This window comes from Siniperca chuatsi, linkage group LG24, assembly GCF_020085105.1.
Source record: "Siniperca chuatsi isolate FFG_IHB_CAS linkage group LG24, ASM2008510v1, whole genome shotgun sequence".
Lineage (NCBI taxonomy): Eukaryota > Metazoa > Chordata > Actinopteri > Centrarchiformes > Sinipercidae > Siniperca > Siniperca chuatsi.
In genome coordinates, this window is record NC_058065.1 from 12,607,001 (window position 1) to 12,630,806 (window position 23,806).

The following is a 23,806-nucleotide window of genomic DNA, read 5'->3' on the forward strand; positions in this document are numbered from 1 at the left end:
AACATTAGACTTCTCGTCAGTCAGAGGGAAATCATTAATACTCTCACTTCTGAAGGTATAGTCATGTTACGGGCAGCGGTGGAATGCAAAGTACATTTACTCAAGTACTGCACTGAGGTACAATTCTGAGGTACTTGTACTTGAATTTAGTATTTCCATTTTATGCTACTTTATACTTATACTACATTTCAGAGAGAAATCTTGTACTTTTTACTCCACTACATTTATCTGACAGCTGTAGATTCTATTAAGGTTGTACATAAAAATCAACGGGACTAAACTAAACTAACTGCATATAAAGTAGTTAAACCAGCTTCAACAGTAAAATGCTGCTTACACATTGCTGCATCAGTGTCAATCTAATGTCATGTATAATAATATATCAGTCATAGGAGCCATTTCCCTGCAGATCGAGTACTTTTACTTCGGATCCTTTAAGTATATTTTGCCGAAAATACTTCAGTACTTTTACTTTTTTACAGTGTGGTATTGCTACTTTTACTTAAGTAAAGAATCTGAGTATGTTTCAACCACAGTGTAACAAATAACAGGGGAGTCTTTAAATTAAGCATCAGCATTAATAATCAGAAATAATCAGTCCGTTATCTATGGATGTCAGTGCTGGTCAAGAGGTTAATCTGCTGGATGCAGCACTGCAGTGCAAATCTAATATTGCTGCCTAGTTGCCTCTTGCACTTTCAGCCACCAGGGGGCAGTGAAGCCTCTCGACCTGCACGCACTGTGCTGCTGTGTGGATCGAGAAGCCTCACAAGTTTGTAGGCTGAACACACTGGGCTGCCCTACTGAGTTGTGCGCCTATTCAGAAATGACTTACTTTGAGCCTTGCTGTGACTCTGTGGTACGTGAACGGGTGTGTCTGAATATGACTTCCAGTGGCGATCATCAGCAGGCAAACATCAATATAAACAAAAATCAAGTACACACTCAGTAAACTGATATCCTGCTGCTTTTTTTTTTTTTACGACTTTATGCTCATGTTTGATCATACATGATCTGCACGGTGCAGTATACTGTAAGGTGAAAATCACAATAATAAACCCAAATCCACTTCCTGTTTCAGCACCATTTAACCCGTAGCTAATTGTCTGATTAATTGGAATAATCCATAAAAACACAACCTCGTTGTTATAGATGTTTAACTATGCAGAAAAGGTGATGAAATAAATAAATATTTTGATCATGACGTAGCCTGCAATAATAATATTTAAAAAAAAAAAAAAAAAAAAAACGTTTTTCATGCGGATAATGTAATGCAATTGTGGTCCAGGTAGGCCTGCTGTATGTAGCCTGTGGCACGGTGTATGAGTCACGCAAGATGCTCATCTCCTAAAGGTTCATCACCACCACCACCACCAACACCACCACCACCAACACCATCACCAGCAGCAGCAGCAGCAGCAGCAGCAGCGGCAGCAGCAGCAGACAGCGTCACCCAACCACTCTGTTGCCCACACAGGCGTTTAAAGAGGGAGGTGGGCGCTGCTGGATCAAGTCGATTCGACTCCCTTCCGCTGGACTAATCACATTGATTGATCGTCGGGTGCGTCCCGGAGGTACCCCTGCGAGGATCTTCGAGGATTCTGGGGGGGGGGGGACCGCCGTGTGGTCGCAGATGACACGCAGAAGAAAGTGTGTGGGCGGATGAGGAAGTTCAGAGCACGGATTGATGGTCACACACCTACTGTACTGGCACTTTATCACAGCAGCGGCAGCAGCGCAACACCGGGATCTCCGTCCACCAATTTCTGTGTTCAGAGGTGATCCGCGGATGGGAAAATGACAATCAAGTTTGTGGTCATCCTCTTCACACTTCTGCTCGTTCAAGGTGCTCGGTGAGTCTCATTTGCACCTTTTATCTGCATGATCAACAGCTGAGAGGTGTTTCTTTGAAGCTGCAAAAGTTCAGATGTGACTATTGTAGGATATAATGGCAACTGCGCATTTCATGTGAATGAGTCTGGCTGATAATGCATGTAGTGGGGTTTTTTTTCTTCTTCTTCTTCTCTCTTCTAAGGGCTTTCCCCGCACATACACACAAACACACACACACACACAAAGACAAAAAATGACAGCAACCATTTACTGCTGTGCCCAGATGCATTTAAACTCAAGGCACTGAAACACGAGCAACGTACATCATTGATTGCCATGTTTACCTGCTGCGACAAAGTTTTTCATGACAATGGTGTTTGTTAAAGGGGAGCTAAGGTAGCACACACAACATGATTAACGACCCCCTCCCCTTGTTTTTTTTTCACCCCACCCTCCCACCACCCAGTTCTGATCTACTGAAATATGGCGACGACGATGAAGATCACCACGATACCACTGTCAATCAAATGCTGGTTCCCAGGTCGCACCAGGAGGATGCCACACTTATACTGAATAATTTGCTCAAAGAATATGACAAGACGCTACGGCCGGACATTGGAAGTAAGCTTGGATTATATTGCTAAGTTTAAAGCTTGTGTAATAGCCTAAAAACTTAGTGGAGTTCAGTGCCACTGGCGCTGTCAGAGGTGCTGATTGTTATTGGTTGGGAGTGGAGCTGTCCATGGTGCTGAAACTAGTGACGCCGCAACATTAAGGGGGTTGTTGTCCTCCTTAGTGGCTTTAAGGCTGTTAAAAGCCTCTTATGTCTGTTATGTATAGGCTTGTTCCAGATCTCCATTGAAGCTTTATGATTTTTGCACAGAGTGATGAAGATTCACAGCGATGTTTTTTTTTTTGTTTGTTTGTTTTTTTATGGCAGCACCATCAAATATTCTGCATCCATCATTTTACTCACACATTTCCTTAAAATACAGGCGGACATATTTGGTGTCTTCGGACACTTTGGGATGTCCACTAGAATTTAGAATAAAGTTCTGTATGTTGGAACAATGTTGGGCTGTACAGCAGGGGTAATTATGACCCCTGGCGGCAGCTTCTTAACAACATTTGTCTATTTACTGAAAAAAAAAAATACAAGGTGTTTGAAGGTATCTACAACTGACAATTCATATCTATTTTCAATATATTCATCTGCTGATTATTTTCTCAATGAATCAATTAATTGTTTTGTCAGAAAAAAAAATGCCCGCTATAATTTCCAAGGTGCTGTCTTCAGATGTCTTGTTTTAACCGACAGTATAACACTCCAAAACCCAAAGATATTCGCTTTATAACATACATGACAAAGAAAAGCAAATCCTCACATTTAAGAAACTGACACCAGAGAGTGTTTGGCTTTTTTGTGAGTAAGTAAGAAACCAGGGTTACAAAGTTCTTCATAGTTACAAAAAGACGATAGAACATTGTTTGTAGTTGTAGTTAGCAGTTACAATTTGCTCTAAGCAAGAAAGCTAGCAGCACTATCAATGTAGGACTTCATTCCCTGGCCTTTAATTGAAACATGATATCATCGCTGTCAAAGGAAAACCATGTATCTCCAAAAGGCGATTTTTAAAGTTTTAGATACAGTGAAGGATTCGTCCTCCTCTATGGCTTGAGAAAATGCCCTGTCTTCTTAAGCTAAATAAACCCATTAGATTATCTGAAAGTCATAAGAGCTGGTTTTTTCTTAGCTCATGATACATGGTTTTCATAGGACAGCGACATGTGTCTTAAATCATGGTATTTGTGTCTTTTATTCATTTTCACACATCAACAAAAATCAGACCACATAGAAAAATACTGGGGTGGGGGAACGCCTCACATTTTTCCCATTATTAGTTTTCCAAACTAATGGAGAGTCCCTCACATGAATTTCCTTATTGGATTACCAAAATGTCCACAATCAAGTTCTCTGTCTTACTCCTACAGGACATTGTAGGGCTGAAATACAGGCCTACTGTACATAAGAAGGTGTGTGTGTGTGTGTGTGTGTGAGCAGTAGCTCGAGTACAAATCATTCTCTGATTGCACCCACATTATTTCTGCTATGCTTATTGTGCAATCAAAACTCCAAGCTTCTTGGAGGGGAATGTTCCTCTACAGAGAGGCAGGGAGGGCTGGCTGATAATCAAATGGTTACTGGTTTGATCTCCGGTGCGTTCTCACTGGTGGGCTGGTGACTGGAAAAGCTCCCTGTGTTAAGTGTCATTAGTCATTACCAAAGTCCAATTTATTGTTCCTGCTGCATTTCAGGAGTTATTTGGAGAAATCAAGCTAGTCTGAACATATAAGCGTGTGAGGTGGCTTACTAGTGCAGTGATAATCACTTGAGTTTAGTCTGATGGTGGTGAGAGCTATATATTATGGCTCTATAGCTGACAGAATGCATAAAAGCAGACCTCCATGCTCTTGAGTAAAGCTCTGAATGTTGACTGGCCTTGGCATAAATGTCATGTGGTGCAGCTGCAGTGTTCAGACAGTCTATAGTTCTTGTTGTGGCCCTATATATTTATATATTTATATATATATATATATATATATATATATATATATATATATATATACAATTTACTTCTGCTTCCATCTTACTTCTGTATTTCGTTTCCCTGGATTAGGATTTTGCATTTACAATCAGCAATGTGCTGACAAAAACAGAGGAATAGTTGATCTGATATGTGGAAGTCATTTGGGAAATGCTCTATTCTACATTTTGGAATAAACACTGTGTGTTTCTTAACTTTTTAGATGCTGTAATTGTTGTTTTGTTTCCTGCCACTCACTGTGACATTTTCTATCCCACTTATTACCTAAATCGTTGCATACATGCTGATACACATATACATCAATCTATGCTGAAGAAGACCTGTGCCCATATGCATAAAACTTGTGGTCTTAAGTGTGTAAAAAGCAGGATTTACATTAGAAGATTTGTATAAAGATGCTAAAAGTATCTATTAACAAAGTGCTGACTGCAGTGACTCCTACGTGTTTGAAAATGAGGATTACTATCATGTCTCCCCAAAGGTCAATCATCATCACAATTTAATCATCACAGTGGTATGGACACCTTGTCACAATTACCCATCATTCATTGTATCTAGCATTCTATATTCATTAAAGTTCCCCTCCAGACACGTTTAAAGTATGTAAAAATGCTCTGCTATCATTAATGGGTTTTTTTAACTCGGTTATCCCACATAAAAAGTAAAAAAATTACTGAAAAGGGGCTGGAAGCACACCTACTATTGAGAAATTTTGGGTCCTTGAATGCCCCTAGCACCACCACTGCATGTTAGGTTGACCGGTGCAGGTGAGAGCATGGATGTGGGTGAGAGACATACATCCATGGTGAGAGAGCGGTGCGTGTCAATATGAAACATCGGAGAGATTCAACCGTACATGTTTGAGCCTCAGTCAGACCCAGATGATGTCTTAGTCTTTAGACAAAAATGCTCATTAGTTTTAGTCACATTTTAGCCGTTTTTATCCGTCATAGTTTTAGTCTAGTTTTAGTCAACGACAACTCAAAACATTTTAGTCAACGAAAAGTCATTACATTTTAGTCAACTTTTAGTCAAAATGTTTTCTCTCTTTAAACTAAACTAATTCATTACCATTAAAATCCCACTAGTGCTGAAACTATTAGTCGATTAATATGCCTACCTGGTCTTAGAGCTAAGAAATCATACACGAATATCTTCCAAATAAATTGCTGTGTAATCTTAGAAACAACAGTTGAACTAGATCGTAATTGCAATGCATGTTCAGGGCTTGCCATTAAGCTTTTTCTGGTAAGGACTTGAATAAGGACAAGTAAGCGAAAATGGATCGAGCATAATTACAAGTTGCTTGTCCAAATATATAAATAAATAAACTCACAGGCTATAAACGTTACAACAGCAATATGTGATGCGCGCTGACACTTTGGGGAACAGGTCTGCCAACACGGTTGTTCCCCATACGTTTCACTCCAACGATAGGACACTATATGATAAAGCATTTCACTTATCCGACCAAAAAGTTTACTTGTCCCGGCCAAGATATAACATTAATGGTAAAGCCCTGCATGTTTCACTCACAAGCTTTGAAGCTAGTGAGCTGACGTTAGCTAACACATTAGCTCAGCCAACGTTAGCCTGGAAGCCAGGCTCATTCACTCATTTATTACCGCAAACTGAAAACCTTTTTGTGAGAAAAACTGGCTTCCAGCCAGGCTAAGCCAACGTGGCTTGCTAGCAAATTTGCCACAAGTTGACATAGCCGACTGCCCAGCAGCATCGACTGAATGTTAGCAAATTTAATGCTTAGTTAACATTAGGACTTAACAGTTAGCGACTTCAAGTGTCCCTTCAGGTTGGTTATATTCTTCCCACCTAATTTGTAGCCACAGGGTGTCTCTCCGTCTCCTGTTACTACAGTGCATTGTGTTTTCCTTTCTGCCGAATTATAAATAAAGTGTGTCCATAGATCTATTATTATTCCTATGTTGTTGTCATTGACTCGCTGTTGGTCTGGGACAGCATCTGCACACGTCACATCAATCTGCACCACACGTCAATCAATGACAGGGATGCGTTGTTTATATTTTGACAGACAACACACCTGTTTTTGTAGGAGGTTACAAGCCAAAAACGTTGGGAACCACTAGTTTCATTTTTAGGCATTGTATTTTATAATTGTATCGTGTTTTTTAACGTAAAACATTATTCTGAAAAGTAACTAAAGCTGCCAGATAAATGTAGTGGAGTAAAATACAATATTTCCCGTCTGAAATGTAGTGTAGTAATTAATTGAATGGCATAGACTGTCCACATGAATGTCCATCACCTGCATCTTCACAAACTGACATTATCAAACCCCACTTGTACTTTTCTAATTAGGAGTGTGCTTTTTAAACAGCATGTTTAGTAGAAATATCTGTCTCTCAGCTGCAAGACTCGTGGGTTTGAAGTCATTTTAAGGTTTATTAAAACTCAGACTACACTACTTTGAAGTTGCCACCGCCAAGCCTGAAAGACTCTCATTTGTAATGGTTTCAGTTGGGAGTTTTAGTAGCGTTACGCTCGAGATGAAGTTTCAAAAGACTCGGTGGAAAGACTCTGGTGGGAACACTTATCTCCAGATCATTAAGAGTGTTTATTTGTGTTGTTTTGTTATTTAAAATGACCAAGCTCCCTGCTTTCACAGGCAATAACCTGGTGGGAATTGATTTTTTTCGCTTCCACCCGCGGCTCGCTGGGCTCGGTTCAGCACACCTCGAGCAGGGGGAATCTCCCTCCAACTCTGCTTCCATAATTAAGGGTGACATTTTGATGAGATCCAGTTGACAAACCTCACTGTCGTCCATGAAATGTTAATGCCTTTGCAGGATAATGTGAGGCAGCAGAAACACACGGGCATGAGTGTATGGGTAAAAAAAAACACAAACACACGTAGAAATACACACACAAAGGAACACACTCGAAGATGACACTGAGTCAAAGACAGATCTGGGACATTTAAGTCATTGTAAAAAAGAGTGGGTTCAGCTGAGAACTTCTGCACTGAATCTCTGTGAAACACACACACACACACACACACACACACACACACACAAACAAGTTCTCACATAGACAGCCAGCTACTGAAGTCAGAGAACAGTGTGGCTCATTTCTGAGATACACCTGGATTTTGTCTAAATCAAAGTCATCCTCTTTACACACACACATACACATACACACCCATAGTTTCAAACAATGCTTTTCCGTTTGCCTCTCTTTTAAATATGAGCAACTTCTCTTCTGTAGTTCTGCTTGTTTATCTGCTGCTGGCTGTGGAACCAGAGTACATACTGTTGTTTTAAGCATATTTGAGATTTCTGTATTAATTGGCCATTCATTCAATATACATAATACAATAATACAAGTGTATTTGTATCTCACAGTGAAGCTCACTTCTTTAGTGAAAATAAATTAGGGGAGGCTGGGGATGGTTGTACCACTGGTTATATGTTTATATCCCCTTTTTTTGTTAGACCTTTCTACATGTATGCATTAAACATCTGATCTTTTTTCAACATTTGCAGTCTTCCAGCATGGCAAATGTTCAAGGACTGAAACAATACACACACAGACACACACGCTAGAACAGTAGCAAAGAGGAATGTTATTCTCAGAGGAAACCACTGTATCCAAATCATGCTATTTGAAATAAAGAGTCTAAGAGTTCAAATCAAACACAATGAGTTGACATATAGTTTGACATTTTGAAGATATACACTTCTTGCCATGAGTCAGATGAGCAGCTCGATACCACTCTCATGTCTGTATGCTAATTATGAAGCTAGAGCCAGCAGCCGGTTAGCTTAGCTTAGCATAAAGACTGCAAGAAGGAGGAAGGAAGGCAGGAGGAAACGGCTTGCCTGTACATATAGGACAGTAATAATCACCAGTAAGCTACAACTTGCCATTTACACTTAGTTTTTTGTATGGATTAAACAAATTAAATATATTAGTGAGCTTCAGAGGTACTGGTAAGCATATTTCCAGTCTGCCTGCTTCCAGTCTGTATGCTAAACTAAGCTCAATTCTGCTGGCTCTAGCTTCATATTTGGCATATCAACATGAGATTGATATCAATCTTATCAGCAATAATAAAAATAAGTGTATTTCGCAAAATGCAGAACTATTCCTTTAAAGATTTGTATTAGCCTCAAATGAATGTAAGCTTATGTATATATCAATAATTTGCCTCCCAAGTTAACTCCCATTTTAGTGCAATTTTTGTGACCTCAGTTTTGAATACAAATGGTGTTGAGGTTTTGTGTGTGTGTGTTAAATGGATCGTTTGTAATGTACATTCTGTGACAATTACTATACTTCTGTTTGTCAAAACTATCTCTAAAACTAGTAGCTAAAGAGCTAGATTTTGTTATTATCTTAGTTCCCTTGTTTGTTTTCCTCCTGCCTCTTCCAGTCTTGTGAATTCAGCAGCGAGCCTAATCTTCATATAAAGTGGGTGACTGGTCCACTTGTGAAAGAGCGACCCACATTTCCCCCCGAGCAGAACAAGTGTTGAGTCTCACCTTAACCGATAAGAAGCAGTTCGCCTTAGATGAAGATGGGATGCTTTTGTGTCCCTATTGTGTCACTTTTCTTTTGGATTCCAAGCGTGATCACTGTGTGAGATCTGTGTGATCCTCGTGTACTGTGCGAAGACGTGCGTGTGTGTGTGTGTGTGTGTGATGGAGCATTCGCGAGTGTGTCAGTGTTTGCGTGTGTGCTCACCAGGGAATCCAGGACAAATATTGTATGCTGTGAGGGCTCTGCAGCCACGCACATTTAGAGTTTGGGAGCCAGGGATGACTTAAGGAGTTCGATTAAAGTTGAGCCGCACTCTAAAAATACACCAGTCCTCCAACAAATTAAAAAGTACGTTTAAGAAAGGTTCAAGTCTTTGTGCCCATGAGAATTGAATACATTGAATACTTTTTTAATAACATTTGCTAAAAACTAGTGACCAGCTGTTTTAGGGCATTACTGAGCCTTATTTAATAATGAAACTATACAGTATATCTGTGAGTTGTTTTTAAAGATTTATGTCTTAAGTAGGAAACAATGGTTGAGGTGGAGAGCTACAAACATCTTATCAGTCTTTTTATGTGATTTGTTGAAAATATCAAAAATATAGAGTATTGCCAAACCTTTCCTTTAAGTCCACAGAGCAGGCTGGGGGATACAACCCACTGTTGGATAACAAGTTATTAATAACAATTAGACTTTTTTCTAAGGTTGCCTATTTGACCAAATCACGGAGCGACGTATGACGTGTTGTCACAAATGGGGGTAGTATATCATGAGCCTTAGTAAAACTGATAAGGCCTCTTGCATGAGTGGCAACTATCTTCTAAACCAAACAAGCCCAGTGGCCTTTGACTTAAGGTAAGGCCACATTTCCATCCTATGAATATTCGCTCCATCTCCCATGTACTTCTGTTGAAGCTTGCATATTGGAGGAATTCAGGCATGCCTTCCTCCATGCATCATGAAAAATATGAATGGATTTTGTCACTCCTATTATTATTCTTTGGAACTACAATTCCCATGATACTCTGCAGGATGTAAACAGAAATTACAATGTTTCTGGATTTATTCTGTGAGTTACGCTGTGGGCCACAACTTGAGCCACGTTTTCTTTTTGGCCGATATTTTGGTTTACATTTTAACAAATTGACACCATTAAAAGCACGCCGAATTAGCTATTAGCAGTTCCTGTTTGCAGTGTACCCATGGAGGTACAGACAATTATCACTGGATTACTTAGATGAAGTAATCCACTGAAGAAAACTTAGAAACATGATGATTCTGAAGTACTGAAGTTACAAGGAGCGCCTGTTTTCTATGATTTCCATGTGGATTTATGGACGTTTATTCGCGATCGACATTGGAGACAATGACACGCTCAGAAAGTGGAAGTCACACTGAATCTACGAATATGTGTGTCCTGTCTGTGTGTTTAGATTTGACTGAGTGAAGACTCCTGAGAAGGAGTGCAATTTGTGATGCAAATTGCAGCAATCTGGCACTAAGAGTTTAAAGTATCTTAATTGGGTCCATGAGCTGTGTGTCACGGCCAGTGCTGCTGCTCCAGCTGATCATGTTGATAAGTGGACCAAATCAATATATGTAAGCAGCAATAGACACAATGCCTGAAAAGACAAAAAAATTAGCCCCATATCACATATAATCCAAGGGAAAAAAAGTCACTGTACTGATCTCAATAGAAATGACTGCTTAGAGCCCAGAATATGCTTATATACTTTTTAGAAACGACAGAAACATACCAGAGTAAAATAACTGGACCTTATCAGATTTAAACTCAAGAGAAATCCTGATTTTCTTTCATAAAGTTAATCCTAAACAAGCTGCTCAGCCACTGTTTTTCTCTCTGATTAGGTACACTGTTCAGTGTCAGCCTGCATGTAAATACAGTCAACCTGACAGCTTTTCAATATAGCCAGGTTACGCAGCTAATCCCGTAGCAGTTTGTGTGTGATCGCAGCCAGCGACAATGACTAAACGCTGTAATTGTCCATAGCTAACACGCTATTGATCTACACTGACTGACCAGGTCGCTGCAATCATATAAGACTGTGTGTGCATTTCAATAAGAGGTGTGTGTTTCTGTGTTTGTGTGTAACTGTAACCAACAAGCAGTGTGTGTTTGTGTGTGTGTGTTTGTGTGGGTGTGTCACTAAAGAGAAGGACTTTGATTCAGATAAAAGCCAGGTGTGTGGCAGAAATAGAAACCAAAGCTGCTCAGACATCATTGGTTTGCAGCTGCTTCCTGTCTCTCTCTCTTCCTCTCTTTCCATCTGTTCCTCTCTATCTGTCTCACTCAGTCACCTCTCCCTTTTCTCCCCTCCCTTTTTCCGAACCTTCAAGATCAGTATTTGCGGTCCAGATATGAGGCTTTTTGGAATCCAAGTGAAAGTCTGACCCACTTTGCAACCTATATTAAAATCCCATTGATCCGATTCAGAAGTCATGTCAGATTCAATCACTCCAGGGCGAACACGAGAGCGGAGGATGGGATGCAGGCACTGCAACATTTGGTGAATTCTCCTCATATCCTTGTTCATTATACGTCAGCAGCTCTACATTTTCCCCTTGTTTGATAAAAGATTTAGACGTATCCTTTGTTTTATTAAAGCATAAAACCAGTGGAAATCAGATTTGAGGAATCTTAACATTATTTACTAAGTTTAGACTGAGTTTCTATTCTTGTCTGTATCCCAATGCCAGAAATAACAAGGAAGAGTTTGTCTTGCGCTCAAATGCTTCGCCAGTCAACTAGGTGCTCAAGTAAAAACAGGAGTAAATGTGAAGAAGAACATGGCAACGCTAACTAACTGGAAGAGTCTGCATGTTTATGACAGTCGATTGGTCGACCACTTTAGTCCAGACTGAAATATCTCAACAACTATTGGATGGATTGCCATGAAATTTGGTGCAGACATTCATGGTCCCCAGAGGATGAAACCTAATAACTTTAGTGATCCCCTGACATTTCCTCGAGCACCATCATCAGGTCAAAATTTTATTTGTCCAATACTTCAGTTTATGACTAAATACCTGCAAAACTACAGACATTCTCATCAGCCTCAGTGCTAATTTGTAGTGATGGGCCAAGCATTGGGGCTTTCTTCATTGTTTTGAAGAAAGATGTGAAGCTTCGAAGCATTGGACTCAGCAAGCACAATCTGTTGGTTTGGATAAATTATAGCAGCCATGCAAGACTGAAGCTAACGCTTTAAAACTCACTGATTTAATTATATAGTTTAATTCCCATAAGTGCACATTACAAGTCATGGAAAGCTACGTGTTGTCCATTTTAATCTATAATATTCTTATTCAGAAGTGCTGCACTAAGTGCACATTATTGTGCAACACGTTAAAATAAAATGAAGGTATTTATAAGTCCAAGTGGCCCAGTGTTCCCTGTGGGCTCAGGCATTTTTCCATTAGGGATATTTATGTGATATTTCATGTGAGTGGCGATGTGATGTGTTTGGATAATAAATATTTAAATATTACTTTTATAGATTGGTATCAGGTCGAAATGTTTCCATTATGATCATTTCTTTATGGTGTACATTGCCAAACTTCTCAATTATTCTCTACTCTTCTTATCCCAACAATGATCGAATATGTATCAGCATGCTAAACTAAGATGGTGACCATAGTAAATATTATATGTTGTCACTGTGAGCATTTAGCCTAAGTTCAGCCTCACAAAGCTGCTAAGCGTGGATGTAGACTTTAACCAGCATGCATGGCTTTCTTCAGTGTGTTTTTGATACTTATTCTTAAGGATGTCACACCTCCAACACAGAAACTTTATAATAAAAGTACATAACAAAATGTTCTAAACAGCAAAAACTACCATACAAACCGTCACAGAGTACAGTCACAGAAATACGGAGGGTTTTAGGAGGTAAGTATGAAAACCCACTTAAAATACAAAAACTATAAAGTCCTATTTTGTTTTTTAAAAAAAAGTAAAAACTGTAATGCCAAAATCCTCATTCATCCCTCTCATCTGCAAGTTTCTGAGATTATAAATCCTCTTTCTGTTTCCTAAGAAAGTTAATATCACCCCTTGTCAGTCCAAGATCAACCCTGTCAGTACCAATAAAAGAGCTCCTGCATTCTCTGATCAGGTCTTTTAGGGAACGCTCGGTTTCACAGTTAATCATTCAAATCACACTTGCACAATATACTTTACTGTGTTGGAGGTGTGGCATCCTGACTCCTGATTGGAAACTGATTAAGACTCAGCCATCTTGCAGTATATATAGAAGTTGTGCTTTAGTCTCTTCTTGAAAACACACTAATGAAGGCCATGTGCTGAAACATGCGGTTGAATTAAGTGCAGATATGATATGTTGATATTTCAGGGACCTTTCAGCCTTTGTTAATGGTGTTTCTCCAAGCTTTGATGCTCATTGATCTTTGAATTTAAAGATGTCTGTCTGCCTGAAAATGTGGTCAACTCTATCACAAATACAGGTGGATGTTTTAAATTCACTAATGAACAGAAGTGCCTGCAGCTTCTTTAAAAGATCACACGATTATTGGATCGAAAACATGCAAGCTCCCTCTTCTTTTACTCACTGTGCTTTTATTTAGTTTTCTGGTTTGGATTTGGATTTTTGAAACACTGGCATGATCAACAACCTAATAAAGAAACGTTCAAATAACCACAACATGCACGCAGGCTCATTCTGATAATCAGTGTGTGGACCTCTTCGTTAATTGTCAATTTTCCGATTGAAATGCCATTTAACTGCATAACAAATCAAATCATTAGATACAGTTAATGAATTGGCTTAATATTTTCTTAACAGGGCATAATTTTCAGTTATATGGGGGTATTTAAAATAAACTGCAATATTTAGTCATTTGAATTAAATAAATGTGGGTGTCTTTTGACTAAATGAATGCCAGTTTTTCTTTTTATTGATTGGTTGGACATGTCGGAAAGTGTTGGATTGGTGATGCACCCAACTCAGCAGCCACTTCTGAAGTCAAATGAAGCATTATGCCTTAAGGTAACAGTAGAAATCTGTGGTTTTAATCGTGCTGCTGCTAGATTTGATGGTGAAGATGTGTGTGGAACTGAGTGAATGTAAAGCAATACATGAGGCTGAAGAAGCAGCAAGTTCTATATAGTGAAAAAAAATGTTCCTGTGGCTTTTTTTAAAAGCAAATTATATCTAGTATATGTTCAGAAGTTTAGTGACATGACTGTTTCACATTAATATAAAACAAAGCTGTAAATAAGGTGTTGAATTTACTGCTCTGTGGAACTCTGCAGTCCTCCAAACTCAGCCTTAGCTAGCACCCCCTGTATGTAGAGTACATTTAGAGGTAGTTAGCTGTCTGTTAGCATAATTAATCCGGGAAATACAAAGGGGAAACATTCAACATCAGCCACTGTCACATCTTTCTCAGAAGAACCAGGATTTCCAAGGGTGCAAACTTAACTTTTGTGCCTCTACTGTAGTTTTGAAGAAACCTAGAATTAGCATAGAACAAAGTACTATGGTGTTTTCACAGCACAATTTTGTGCATATTTTGTGTCTGTTAGCATAAAACAACAAAGCTTTCTCCATATAGAAACAACAAAAGTACCAAAATACTTACCTCTACCTGACAGTAAGATGTGAACATTTATTAAACCACGCAATTACATTGTTGTACATTAAGCAAATAAAGCCCGCTGTTTAGCTAACTGTAGGTGAGCTACAGCAGATAATGGTGTGGTGTAATCACACCAAGCAAGAAAAAGATGAACATGAAGTGTAACATGAATACACAGTGGGCACCTTTTTTCATCTACCAAAGTATGAAAAAGAAATTGAGATCTAAAGAGAAGTGTGTCCCTCAGTGATTGCATTTGAAGAGGTTTTGTTCCATGTTGACGGGCAGAGTTAACCAATTAAAGATATTTTAACAATACTCTTTTGGCATTTTGCTTTTATTTGCTAGAGAAACAGACCGAAGGTCCCTTGGCCGGAGTCAAACCAGCAACGTTGCGGTTACATAGCATGCATCTTTACCACTCAGCTACTCAGCCCATGCTTTTTCAATGCGTCTCGTGTGAGTCCTCCAACTTTATGAAAGGCCAATACTAAATCGCTGGAGTGCACCTTTAACAATCATGGTGTCACAGCCAGATAAGAGTTAAAAATCATTAAGATGACAACTTGGACACTGTGTTTTAACACAAATGTTTTGTTGACAGATTGTTAAATCAACAAAGTTGAGAAGAAGATGTTTAAAGTAAGCAGGGCTGCAACTAACAATTATTTTCATCATTGATTAATCTATCAGTTATTTTTTTTACTATAATATGTCAGAAAATATCGAATGTGCCTTCCCACAGCTCAAGGAATTGCATTCAAATTGATTATTTTATTGAGCCAACAGACCGAAAGCCAAAGACATTCTTTACTGTCATATATGATGTAGAAAAGCAGCAAATCTCCACATTTGAGAAGCTAGAACGAGTGAAACTTGGCATTTTTGCTTGAAAAGTGACTAAAACCATTAATTGATTTACTTTCTGTCAGTCAACTAATTGAATCATTGCAGCTCTAAAATGAACTCTTTGCAGAGATGCATGTTGAAGGATTTCCCACAAAGACTGACACATTTGCAACAAGCAGTGAGAGATAAAAGCTGCTGTAAAAACTGCAATACTCTTAAGATCCTGTAGGGTGACACAGCTTTACTTGGTCTGGGACCGTTTTAGGATACAAGGGGAGAAGAAAGGGCAAAAAGTGTCATTTTGTTAGAGTTCACACCCACTGCCAGAACTTCATTTGGGCAAACAGGGGGTATTGGACGCTCTGTGATCCAGTGAGACGTAATCGTACATAACGTTTTGTTTGGTGCTGCTTAAAGAAGGAACCACCGAAAACTGCAGCATTTCCGCTGGAGTAAAATAGTTGCTCTTTCCACCTCTGGCTCAGATTTAGGTGGCTTTGTGGCTGACTCGGTCCTGGCAGGCCTCTTCTCCTTGATCCTCACAGAGCTGACATTTGGCACAGCGGTGACACCTCACCAGCTGAAAGGACAATTCTCAGATGAGCCTCCTCAATATTTCAAGTCCAGTGACATTTCATTAGATGAAGAGGAGTTTAGATCCTGGCAAATGCTTCTCCTCACATCTTAGATAGCCAGGTTAGCCGAGCAGACAATCGCCTGAGGGAAGGAGGTGCAGGAACTTCTTACACACAACGTGCACATACATGGACGCAGCAGACTTGAATGGATACACACTTGCAGACGCACACACACAAGCTGGCGGATGGAGTAACCTTTTATGAGCTCTGTGATACAAATGTCTCTTCCGCTCTGTGTGTGTTGGAGGGGCTTAATGTCTCAGGATTAACAATGTTTTTCTTGAGTTTTACACTCCAGGTTATTTACATTAAAACGTAACGATACTCCGATTTAGCATTTCCCTCCTATAACAGTTTCGGACTCATGAGGGACAGTTTAAAAAAGGATCAAAATCGATGCAGCTGAACCAGAGATATCGTCTTTTTTATTCCACGCATTCCACTTCCATGTCTAAACCTGGTGCCTACATTACCCACAATGCAACTTAAACCCCCGACAGTTCTGTCTGAGATGACGTTAAAAGTTTAAGTACATATATCAGTCATTTTCAGGTAGTGGTGGTACTTTCAAAATCATGTAACATTTCCAACAGTGAGGTATTTTTTCCACTTAGTAGCAGTGCAGCCAAATGCTGCATCGCTATATTTTCTCTTGAAGAAAAAACTAGTTCCGAAATGATTTTCTCCCCCTGGTTTCTTCACTGTCACTTCATCTTCTAGTTCAGGAGAAAATCGAGCAGGACTTCTAAAAGACACAGCTGGCTCTTCTATTAATTTAACAATACTGATGCTTAAAAGTCATCACATGTGCTGCAAATTAAATGGTGAATACATTTTTCATTCTGATAGCCATATCATGTCATGTGTTGTCATCTGCCAACATGGTACATTGCATCTGGGACATTGCATCACCATTGTGATCTTAATAACTTGTACTTACAGATAAGATGATTTCATTATATTTTGGAAAGACTTACTGCATAAATTAGCAAATTAATTAGGATTTATTTTTCAAACTTCTATACCTCCTTAATGCTTAAAAATATGGAGCTACCTGCCAAGTGCACACAAGTATGCTGACAGAAATATTTGCAAATTAATGCAGTTTCCTGTGCCAGTTTTTAATAAACACACACACTGTCTGAGGAGGCAAACAGCAGGCCTTGACCAGAAATTTAGCTTCTCTTAAAATGTTTAATTCATCTCCAAAGAGAGGTTGTGGTGCTTTCATTCCTTCAGCGTTCCCGAGTTAATGAGAAACCACAAAGGAATGGCCAAGCAATCGTGTAGAGCTTTAAAGCGGGGGGCTGATACCAAAGTGAAGTGCATTAGGTGGTAATAAGACCAAGCTGGGTCTGGATCATGGCTGACACATTTCCCATCCCTGTGAGCTCTAACCATTTAATCGATTTCCATCTGTGTCTCCCATGTCCACTCCACTCCAGCCAAAGCACCGGTGGTTAGCCAAGGATTTTTTGGGGGTGTAGGAGCTGCTGTGGATAGTTCTTTCTGATTGCACTAGATGTTATGGAAGATTTAAAATACCCAAATAAAAACAATTCAAACAACGAAATACAGTGAAATACATTACACATTGTTATATTTATTTCTTGCATTTACTGTGTCATAATTACATGAAAAACTCATGTTAAAAGGAAAATGAATTAGCTTTTTGTCTTTGATAACTGATTGAATTGTTTTTCATTGTGACATGAATCTTCCACGCCACATTAAAATCAAATAACAACACCGAAAACAAAGTGAAGAGGTGTGTTACATTTCATTATACCATGGCCACTGAAAATTCTGGATTCTGATTGGTTGGAAGATGTGGATTAACTTTTAGTAACTGGACAGTTTAACTCGATACCTAGGATACGTAGGAGTTTGTTTGCAGTTGTAGATTAATGCGAAAGTGAGTGTCAGCTGAAGAGCTTGGAGCTGTTATCTGTGTAACCACCACCATCAACAACCGAAAAATAATAAATTCATTGAATAGCTTCTCAGAGAGAACCACACATATTTAATTAGAAATGTGTTTCATATTTGTGTGAATCTGGACGCCCGACTCTTTCTGTGGAGGAGGATACCAGGTTCTTTAACCCCCTGCGTTATCCATTGCAATCATGATATTATCCCTTGAATGTAGTCCAGCAGAGGGCAGTTCGACCTGCCAATACAAAATGCAAAGCACTGCCATTCATTCTTTTTTGAGATGGAGATGTACTGTTTTGGGGGCAGGACCAAAGGGCTCCTGTCATTGCTGACTTGAACTGATGGCAGCAATGACAGATTGCCTTTCACATTAAAACTGTACATCTAGTTATATTTGTGATTGATTGTGATGACAGTCGATCACAAATGTAACTAGCTGCTTTAATGTGAAAGGCAGTCTGTCATGGCTGCCATCAGGAATGCTAAGCGTCTTGGCCCCAAGCTGTGACTGGACAATTGATTGTCTCCTCAAAAAAGAAAAAGGTCCCTTGCACCTCCTCATGAAAACTAATGAGTGCTTTGCATTTAGAATGCATTTAATTATTAAATACAAATAAGTTCAATAATTTTCCTTTTTAACAAAAGTTATGACACAGTAAATTAAATAAATACATATAACAATATGCATTGTATTTCACTTTATTTCTTTGGTTTATTTTATTTTTTTTAGTTAGGCATTTTAAATCTTCCATAAGATTTGAGTTTACCTCATGCAATCAGAAAAAGGGGAGTATTACCTACATGTTTTGCCACTCTGGGGACACCTAACTTCAGTGGAGACAGATGTGGCATCTTTTCTGAAAGTCTGAAACTGCTAAAATATCATCCCCGCATTAGCTTGTTTGGTATCAGACAGTTTCCATTGTTGTGATTGCACCAGGGGAGCAAAATAATGCATAATTCATTGTTTACCTGATGGACACAAAGTCTAATTAAATCTCCAGAATGTCTCCAGCTGTGACGGATGTCTCTGATTTTTGTTTCCTTGTGTTAAAGTGACAAAGTTGCTTGTGGAAAAGTGGCAAGGACTCTTCTATCAATCTTATGTCAGTCTAACAATATGGTTGGGTATGTGTGAATAAGGCATCTAACATTCTGTCTCTTCCCCCATCAAAGAGATTATAGCATTAACCTCTGTCATGGCAGACGTCCAACGCCTATTAGCATTATTATAAATATATTCCGTTGTGATTCTTAGCACAATATCCTGGGATTAGCCTAAGCTGAGCAGAAAAGCTTTGCATCCATTTGCACCATAATCTTCAACAGTGTATGAACAGTCTTAAAGTCAGTACATTTTAATGTCCACATAGTAGCTTGTGAGTCACACGCATTTTCAATTCAGTCAATTCAAGTTATTGATACAATAAATGGGTGCTATGCTACTCATTTACCAATGAAAGCAGATATAAGAGCTTGTTGTGACTATTTCATTATTCTTTAACGCAACTGAATTGAGAGATAATTTATAAAACGCCCTCCTCATTACGTGCAAAAATGTGTGTGTTTGTGTGTAACAGGCATCCCTTGCCCCCTTCCCTATTTTGCTGAGTTATTGCTTGGTGTTAGCTGTGTGATTGCCTGCTGGCGATTCATAAGCAGTGAGACCTTTCTCTTTGCCTGGTTCTCATTAAACCTCTGAAGGAAGAGAAATACCTTCCCTTCCCAGATCTATTATATTTGATTCAGAGAGCTGAATACAATCTGGTACAGTACAGTATGTTCTCGCTCAGTCCCCCACACACCTACATGCACAAACCACAAATACACGAGCGCTGTATGCACACCTACACAGCCGGTCAATATCTGTCTGATGGGAAAGTCTTTTCATTAAGACTTACATGACTTTTTTATGCGTTCATAAAGAGAATATATGAGTTTTTACCAAATCCTCTGCGCACCTGATTTCATCTTTCATCTTTGTCCAATGAAATGAGCTAGACAAGTGCTTCTTGTGCTTCTTTAACATGTTTTCTAGCTCGGTCTAATAAAACACACTCTACAGGGTCAACCGGTGAAGCTGCACTCTTCAATTTAAATAATATTTGTTTATACATGAAGATTTGCTGAGCAAACGTGCGTCAATACCCTGGTTTAAATTTGTTCAAGTAGATGTACACACAACTAGCTTCTCAGTACAGCCACAGTTCAACTTTACTGCTTTGGTTCACTCTCACCGCTCTCATAGTGGTGTTTTCAGCAGCAGCAGGAAGCTGCTTTTAGCGAACAAGCTTTAAAAAAACCCCGGTACACTACCTGCTCATCACCAAACAGCAGACTTTAGCAGACGAACATAGTGGAGCATTTAGCAGCTAAAGAGCCAGATATTTTTTTCAGGTTGGTAGAGACCAAAACAGAGCTAAAAGAGAGTGCATATTGGACATCAGCTGGCCAGAAACACAAGTTCAAATAAATGAGTTGCTCTGTAACTGCTGGATGTGTAAATAAGCAACTGTTTGCAAACAAGAGCCAGGCTAGCAGTTTCCAGTATTTATGCTAAGCTAAGCTAACCAGCTGCTGGCTCTAGCTACATATTAAGCGTACAGACATGAGAGCGGTATCAATCTTCTCAGCTAACTCGAGGCAAGAAAGCCAATAACAATACTTTCCAAAATGTCAAATTATTCCTTTAAGTATTTCTGACTGTTTCAAACTCTCTTATCACAAGTTCACACAACTTAAAGCACAATTCTAATTTTATGTGTGTGTGCACTTGATAAAAAAAATGACTATTACCTAATAAAAGTGTTACGACACGTAAATCAGTATATTCAGGTTTAGGCACAGACAATGGAGCCCCTCTATCAAGACGTCTCCTGGTTTCTCTCGTCTGATTAGCATCAAATTAGGCAGTACTCACATTCCATGTGTTTTCAGAAAAAGGCATCATCTTAGACAACTTTATGAGAATTATAATTTTGCTGCTCTGATTCTACTGTTGAACCTGTAGCATCTGCCAGAGAAAAGGAAGTCAAATGATACAGCTTTTTTGGGGCGGAAGAGTTCAGCAGTAAACATCACCTGCATATAAAGGACTACAGTTTCCCAGTAGTTGGGTGACTGCAGCTGATGTCCCTCTCAACCGTGCAGATGGCCTGCTTGTCCTCGGAGTGAGTAGCTGCTGAAATGTACAGATGTGGGTCCTATAGCATTTGCAAATAATTTTTAGCTTTTGCTTCTTCCTGCTTGGGAGAACCAGATGGCTTCTGTCCCCCACATGCAGTATGCAGTTTTAGTTATTTAAACATTTCTTGGAGGCAGAAATTGTTTCATTGGTTGAGTTAAACCCCAGTGGGATGAACCAAAGAACAAAAAATGTTTTGGCATTAGACTGAAGCCAAGTGAAAATGATAGAGGAGTAAGCCATTGCTATTTATATCTGTATTCATCCTACACACACATTTTAATTGTAATAATAATGGTTTTGTTTTCAACAAGTAATATGATCATCTGAGTTATGGAGGTCATCATCTTGTAGGGATGTAAATAAATACAAATACAAATTCTTGCAGTGAAATATTAGGCCTATATATTATTTTCCCCTGCCACTTGATTTGCCACAAAGGTTACACCACTTCTTCTCAGAGTCACACCTCAGTGAAATCTAAACACACAGACATCATACACACACTGCTACAATCTGTGGAAATCACACTTTATAGTGGCAGCACAATCTCAGAGGTACAGGTGTACCTAATAAAGTGGCCACTGAGTTTACAAATCATGCTTTACTAGTTGATTAATTTAGATACATTGTGAAAACATGGTATATGCTATATAAATAAGAATACAGATATTTTTGTGAAATTAACAGATACTGTAAATAGTCATAGATAGAAAGTAACATGGCTGTCCGTACCATGCCAACATGCTATCAAATATTAAATACAGAGGTGTCTAGATTTCACTCAACAGCAAATCTACAAATGCACTGTTTGGATGGAAATATAAAACCTAGGGATGTGTCTTTTTCTGCCTCTGTATCTCTATTTAATTGTCTAGTGGTTTTCAACCGCTGTGAGAAAATCTTTGTGAAAAGGAATGAGCTGAGGTGTGCCTTGACATTTTGCTCGAATGTTAAGTAAATAAATCCATTATCTAACAAATTCACTGGATCGATTTCATTAAAACTTTGTTCAGAGAGCTTCTTATCTAAATCATTCAAGTCCTTTAGCTCTTGTATTTTCTGGCACTCCTCAACAGTTTTGACATTTTTCAGTAATCAACGATGTGTGTGTGTGTGTGTGTGTGTGTGTGTGTGTGTGTGTGTGTGTGTGTGTGTGTGTGTGTGTGCGCCTAGGAAATTTGTTGTTTTGCCAATGTGTGGTGCAGCGCCATGCAGGCTGAAAACGGCTCGAAAAGACAGCAGAGGGAGGTTTCTTTCTAAGTGGAGCTGGTGCAGTCACATACATAAAGATTAGGTGCCACTGTGCAACCCCCCTCACCGCATCTAGACCTATGACATTTATGATAATTCAGCTTTGGTACTGCGTGCTGATTACCTGTTGTTTAATGCCACATTCATAGTAGAAGAAATAACCTGAAATTTTGTTGCTATCTGGAAACGCCCATATTTTTAACTTGGATGCCCACATCAAACATAACAGTTTTAAGGTCAGCTTTTCTCTTTATTGTATCATATTTTGTAATCAACCAGTAATGTTTTCTACCTTTTAAAAACTTTGAGGAGTAAAGGAAACCAACATCAGTAAACTCACTGCCAAATTTGCACTTGTGTTGAATCAATCTATACTGCCAAAAGGGAGTTTTGGGAACCTACAAAAAAGGGCTGCATGGCCCACTTGTGATTTTCACTAGGGGGCTGACACCAGAGGGCTGACACAAATATTCCTGTTGTCAGCTCACATTTATATAAGTTCTGTTACGATGGACGTGGCTATAAATTACAACACTAACTGATGACTACAGGCCTGCGACAGCTACACAATCAAAACCAGAAGTTTAGGAGCATATGAAGGTATTACTGGAGCAAAGCAACTGAGTCCGTGAAATCTGTAGTTGTAGAAAATAGTCACACATGTGGGGAATAGAGAATTTGTAGATGGGGTGAGTGCCCCTTTTTTGCTTGAGCCCCTGCCCCCCAAAATGTCTGTGCACGTCCCTGGGTGGTCTGATTTTTATTTTATTTTTTTTTTTTACCTTTGGGGAGATCTAGGCTAGCTCTTTCCCTTTGCTCCCAAGTTTTTGTGCAAAGCTAAGCTAACTGTGTCCTGGCTGTAGGTCCATATTTAACGGACAGGCATGAGAGTGTTATCAATCTTCTCAACTAACCCTTGGCATGAAAGCCAATAAGCATATTTCCCAAAATGTCAAACTATTCCTTCAAGTATTTCTGATAGTTTTGAACTCAAACTTTGGGCAACATAATTGTACTTTTGGAGGAACTAAGGGTACAAACACTGACTTGAAACTGCTTTGTACTTTGTACATGTACATGGCACTAGCAAACAACTAGCAAGTCTTTTTTATTCCAAAAGGTACACTTTTGCATTAGTTAATGGGTAATTGTTTAACCTGTTATGATAAATGGTACTTTTTACTAAAATACTAAAAACTTTGTCCTGCATGTTCTACAGTTCTATAAGGAACGTAATGTTTTGACATATGTAGGAGAGTATAACTAGGTCTTGTGAGCTCTTAACAATGAAATCTGTACTAGAGAATTAGTTGAACCTTGTTAGATTGCTGTATACTCCCTTTAGAATCTCAGTAGTCAGCTTTGTT

General features: G+C 39.0%; 1 protein-coding gene across 2 annotated transcripts in view; it reads left to right on the forward strand.

Moving 5' to 3' along the window:
• Positions 1-1,225: 1,225 nt before the first annotated feature.
• Positions 1,226-23,806, forward strand: part of LOC122871851 (gamma-aminobutyric acid receptor subunit gamma-3-like) — a 94,886-nt gene continuing 72,305 nt past the window's right edge. Inside the window, exons 1-2 of one of the 2 annotated variants that reach the window (XM_044187320.1) lie at positions 1,226-1,853; positions 2,300-2,454. In XM_044187320.1, coding sequence (XP_044043255.1) covers positions 1,798-1,853; positions 2,300-2,454 — 211 coding nt within the window. In that variant the 5' untranslated portion in view covers positions 1,226-1,797. The remainder of the gene's footprint in view (positions 1,854-2,299; positions 2,455-23,806) is intronic. The other variant, XM_044187319.1, reaches the window with a different exon arrangement.